General features: G+C 44.7%; 1 protein-coding gene across 2 annotated transcripts in view; it reads right to left on the bottom strand.

The window, feature by feature from the left end:
• nek11 (NIMA-related kinase 11) overlaps nucleotides 1–5,606 on the bottom strand; it is a 110,561-nt gene that overhangs the window by 75,277 nt on the left and 29,678 nt on the right. For both annotated transcript variants that reach the window (XM_046043798.1, XM_046043799.1), the window contains 2 exons: nucleotides 3,940–4,033; nucleotides 3,573–3,696 (listed from right to left, as the gene is read on the bottom strand). In XM_046043798.1, the coding sequence (XP_045899754.1) occupies nucleotides 3,573–3,696; nucleotides 3,940–4,033 (218 nt within the window). The remainder of the gene's footprint in view (nucleotides 1–3,572; nucleotides 3,697–3,939; nucleotides 4,034–5,606) is intronic.

Here is a 5,606-nt window from a genome sequence, read left to right as displayed (position 1 = left end):
TAAACCTGCGTCCTCTCTAGCAGCCAGCAGGGGGCGACTTAAACCTGCGTCCTCTCTAGCGGCCAGCAGGGGGCGACTTAAACCTGCATCCTCTCTAGAAGCCAGCAGGGGGCGACTTAAACCTGCGTCCTCTCTAGCAGCCAGCAGGGGGCGACTTAAACCTGCGTCCTCTCTAGCAGCCAGCAGGGGGCGACTTAAACCTGCGTCCTCTCTAGCAGCCAGCAGGGGGCGACTTAAACCTGCATCCTCTCTAGCGGCCAGCAGGGGGCGACTTAAACCTGCGTCCTCTCTAGCAGCCAGCAGGGGGCGACTCCAGCGGCTGCAGAAAGAAGTCTCTGAGAAAATGTTTCTACTTGTCAGCTGATTTATTCCCTCAGTAAACACTTTCCTGATGAGTTTCTGGTCTCAGTCGCTAGTTTCAAGTCTTCTTCAACACAGCATGATGTTCATTTAGTAAATTATGGTCCCATTTAGAGGAACAGAGACCAGGAAGCAGGGGAGGCTTTAGGGCGGGGCTACAAGCTGATTGTCAAGTCTCTACCAGTCAATCAGGATAGAGGCGACTCGTATCCGCTGCTCTGTGTACATTTAACCAGCGGCGCTGAAAAAGCTCATCAGGAGTCGGCTGCTCATTTTTCAGTGAGTGCGTTTTGTTTTAAGCCTGTTTGTCGCTAACTAAAATTAGCATCCCAGCTAATATCACAGCTAACGTGAATTACAGATGCACCTTGCTAACCAAGCTAGCTAGCTCCACCCTAATCCGCAAACCAAAAGGTGACGTCACGGCGGCTACGCACACTTCTTTTAGACAGTCTGTGGTCCAACCTCAGTGATATAAATGTGAACAAAATAACAGAAACACTAAGCTGACTAACTTCTTAAACCCAACTTATTTCCAGGACGATTACAAAGAAAATATCAGGAGTTCTGTCTGTCATCCGAACCACCTGTCAGGACTGACACTGATTTTAATGAGATTTATGACTCATGGCCTTTCTAACAGCCGGCAGCTCCTGGAGGATTTTCTAGATAAACACATGATTAAGTTGCTCAAACACAGAAATCTCCGGAGAGCTTTCCTGCTTCAGACCAGCTGTAAATCTCATTAGTTTAGGTTTTCTGGCTGCTGGGAGTTCAGTGACAGAGGCAGGTGATATTATTACAAAGACCTGCAAACTTATTAAATTAGATTGATGAGATACATGAACTGTAATTTAGGGACTGATCTGAGCTTCGGGATCAGTCGTTAGGACGGGAGGACGTCCTGATTACAAGGATGTTGGACTGGATTTAATGAGACACGGTGTACTGAATTTAGATAATCAGCAAGTCTCAACGTGATGGTCAGGAGTCAGCGACATTTCTGAGCATAGGTCAGAACAGATGAGGAGAGGAAGTGTTACTTGGGTGTATTACTTCTTTCACATCCTCTCTTTTTTTATTCGCCAAAATTTCTGCCTCAGAGATACTTTGACCATTTTTCAACATTTCTGGTGTTTCCACTTCATTTTTTATTTTCATTTTCATTTGATTACATGTACAACACCACAGTGGAGAAATACTCTGTTACAGGTAAAAGTCCTGCAAATGTTATTTAAGTAAAGGTACAACAGCATTAGCATCAAAAAGTAACAGAAGAAAATGTACTCATTATGCAGAACAGCCCAATTCAGAATAATATCTATTATATTATAGGATTAAAAGTATTGTTTCGTTAATGTTTTACTCACTTTAATGTTGCAGCCAGGGACGATTCTAGGATCAGACCTTTAGGGGTGCTCAGCCCCCAATGAGAATGTAGCATGCATAAAATGCCTTGCAGAAGTGGTCACTAATTGGTGGACAGTATAGTTGGGCCTACTAAAGAGGAGCTGGTGCAGAGTGGAGCAGGTCAGTCTTTGTGTTGAAAAGTGGTGGTGAGATCAGGGCTCAGATTAGACGCGTGATGATACATTTGGGTCTAGAGACGTGACGAAGGACAAGAACTAGACAAGAAGGGGGTCTGGGGGTCCTCCCCCTGAAGATGTTGAGCATTTAACTGGTAATTTCCTGCATTCTGGAGACATTTTCTGCTCTAATTTATGGTGGAAATGTCTGTTTTTATATGAGGGGAAGTTATATTGCATTGCAGGTTTTCTTATTGTGCAAATCAACCTTTCTCAAAGATTTGTCATTTGTTAGTTAACATTTATTGGTGCAAGCGGTTTTTCAGGAACTGTAATAATATTACTTTTCCCAGTAACTAGTAGTGTAATTATAGTATTACACAGTATTACAGTTACTAATCCAAGTAACGCTGCAGTACTGAGTTACTGACTGCACCATCCTTGGAGTGAATGTGTGACTGGGCGGCAGGTCAGCTGCACTGGACCTGATGTTATTCAAGTCAGCTGTCAACCAACAAGCTAAAGTAAAGTTAAAGGAAGAATGGAGAACGAGGGAAATGGACGTTTTCTTCGCCTCCTTCTCTGTTGCGCATGTCACACCACCCTGCGGTGCAAAAGGTTTTGGATTGAACTCGCCCAAGATGGAAAGTAAACTCCTTTGATCAGCGCCGTTCTCAATCAGAATTCAGCAAAAACGGGGATCAGGCGGAGACACAAACAGCGTCCTGCAGCGGCTGAGCTGGTCACGGATCCTTATAAACCATTAGAAACTGAAAAATGTCAGTATTTAGGGACATTAAACCCGTTTAATGTAAGAAAAGCCACATGAGACTGTAGGCTAATTGGTTGTCCCTTCTCTTACTTCTCCAAAATCTTACGTTAGAGAACAAAAAAATATTTTCAGAATATAATAATAAATTATTGTATTATTTTTAGGGTTGCTTAGATGAAACTAAGAGGGGCTTTCAGCTCCCCTAAAAATTGTCTAAAATTGCTCCTGGTTGTAGCTGGTGAAGATGGAGGTCATTTTAATCACCAATACATTGCCGGGTAGTGTATACTTTAATAATACTTGGTCATTTATTAGCTGATTGTTCTTTGTATTAACAATTTGAATCTGAAGCTGCCAGATAAATGCTGTGGAGTGAAAGTATAAAGAGTATATATAAGAGTAAGTAAAACTACCTTAAAGTTGTACGGGCTGTTTGTTAGGGAGGCTCGCCACATAACGTTTTAAAGACTGGGGAGGGAAAACTTCTACATGGTTTTATTTTGTATCTTTTCATGTTTTTTACTTTTATATATTATACCGAACTTATCTCCCACACCTACCTGAACCTCAGTGGAAGATCTTCTTCATAGAAAAACACTCCATTTACACCTGGTTTTAAAACATGGTGCCCAGACTACAAACGATCCGACCTTTGCGTTGGTATATTTAATGAGTTCTTCTTCTCCGCATTGAGATCGGATCTCTGTTCCAGAGCAAATCCTGTGTCTGTGATGAATTCTTAATTATGTGTCCCTTCTTGTAAATTCAGCAAAACTAAAACATGAAATCATTCCTTTCTTTGTATAAACATAATCAGTTTGTCCCAGTTTGTTGCCGTACTGGTGTGTAAGATGCTCTGTGACTTGATAATTTATATGCTAAACTCTAATGTGATGAAGAAGTTGTTTTCTCACCGTGCAGCTCAGACTCTGACGCTTCGCTGTCATCCTGCTCCTGGATTGGCTGCGACCCGCCTGGTGACCCGTCATCCTGGATACTGATTGGCAGGCTGTGACAGGCGCCGTCCTCTCTGCTCTCCTATTGTTTGGAGGAAAAGTGCTGATTGACTTCTTTTAAGTGGAGATGGTCTCACTTCAAACACCAACTGACTCACAGAGACTTTAAAATGGAAATATTCAGAGGAGCTGTCAGCTGTTGAGGAGGCGGGTAGCTAATTAACCTGCAAGGGGATTAATTAAACTTAATTCCATAAAGAGAAGCAGTCTGGGGAGTAAATGCAATATAACTGTAGTTAAATTCAGTGAGTATGTCTTTTCTTACATTCAGAACATCCAGGCTGACTTTCTCAAAATGGCGGCTCCTCAGTTCCCTCCTGCGGGTGTGGATCTCCTCGTATTTCTCCTCCGCCAGTTTCCTGTCGGGACAGAAACCAAATGAACGAGAGGGGAAGAATCCTCAGGACCTTGAAGTAAGTCCAAACTAAGCCAAAACCTAAGAGCCTTAAACCTGCGTCCTCTCCAGCAGCCAGCAGGGGGCGACTCCAGCGGCTGCAGAAAGAAGTGTGATTGTATAGAAGTCTGTGAGAAAATGTTTCTACTTGTCAGCTGATTTATTCCCTCAGTAAACACTTTCCTGATGAGTTTATGGTCTCAGTCGCTAGTTTCAAGTCTTCTTCAACACAGCATGATGTTCATAAATTATATTCCTGGGAATTAAAGGTAGATAATACAAAATACCAAATGCTGAATGTTTAAAAGTGATGTTGTGAGATTTTTGTGCACTATTATGATTGTACTCGTTGCATGTTGTGGGATTAACATGTGATGTGTATCTGGATAATGACAGCAGCATCACGGGTCTTTGCGTTTACACCTGCTGTTTAAATGTCTTCTCATTATCTCCACTGTCTCAATATGAAAATTAGTTAGCTGGGCTGGTTGACTCGTCAAGAAAGAAAGGAAAGTCTTCTGCATTGAATCTGTCGTAGCCAACGGCGTAGACTACAGCATTTATCCTTGTGCGTTAGTATTCTGCGTCGGTCTGCAGTTACAACACCAAAACGCTAGTTGGCGGTGCGGTATCTGTGTTCCACTGTGTTGAGTTTCTTCTTCTTCTTTGTTGGTGTAGGCTGCTACAAACACTGCGCAAGTGAAAGTGAGCGGATCCTGTTGGAGTTGGAGCAGATCGATGTTGAACAGCAGTTACTTTTAGTGAAATGACTAAAATGCAGAAAGGAGAGAGGTAGAGCGTAGGGTAGGGCGTAGGGTAGAGCGTAGGATAGAGTGTAAGGTAGGGGGCGTAGGGTAGAGTGTAAGGTAGAGCGTAGAGTAGGGCGTAGGGTAGGGGGCATAGGGTAGGGCGTAGGGTAGAGCATAAGGTAGGGCGTAGGGTAAGGTGTAGGGTAGAGCGTAGGATAGAGTGTAAGGTAGGGCGTAGGGTAGAGCGTAGGATAGGGGGCGTAAGGTAGGGCGTAGGGTAGGCCGTAGGGTAGAGTGTAGGGTAGGGCGTAGGGTAGGGGGCGTAAGGTAGAGCGTAGGGTAGGGCGTAGGGTAGGGGGCGTAAGGTACAGCGTAGGGTAGGGCGTAGGGTAGAATGTAAGGTAGAGCGTAGAGTAGGGCGTAGGGTAGGGCGTAGGGTGGTCGGCGTAGGGTAGGGCGTAGTGTAGGGCGTAGGGTAGGGGGCGTAGGGTAGAGCTTAAGGTAGGGCGTAGGGTAGGGTGTAGGGTAGAGCGTAGGATAGAGTGTAAGGTAGAGTGTAAGGTAGGGCGTAGGGTAGGGCGTAGGGTAGGGCGTAGGGTAGGGTGTAGGGTAGAGCGTAGGGTAGGGCGTAGGGTGGAGCGTAGGATAGAGTGTAAGGTAGGGGGTGTAGGGTAGAGTGTAAGGTAGGGCGTAGGGTAGAGCGTAGGGTCGGGGGCATAGGGTAGGGCGTAGGGTAGAGCATAAGGTAGGGCGTAGGGTAAGGTGTAGGGTAGAGCGTAGGATAGAGTG

Source organism: Micropterus dolomieu, linkage group LG03 (assembly GCF_021292245.1).
Source record: "Micropterus dolomieu isolate WLL.071019.BEF.003 ecotype Adirondacks linkage group LG03, ASM2129224v1, whole genome shotgun sequence".
In the NCBI taxonomy this organism is placed as follows: Eukaryota; Metazoa; Chordata; class Actinopteri; order Centrarchiformes; family Centrarchidae; genus Micropterus; species Micropterus dolomieu.
Note: the sequence above shows the minus strand (reverse complement) of the source record. Positions and strands in the feature narration are given on the sequence as shown.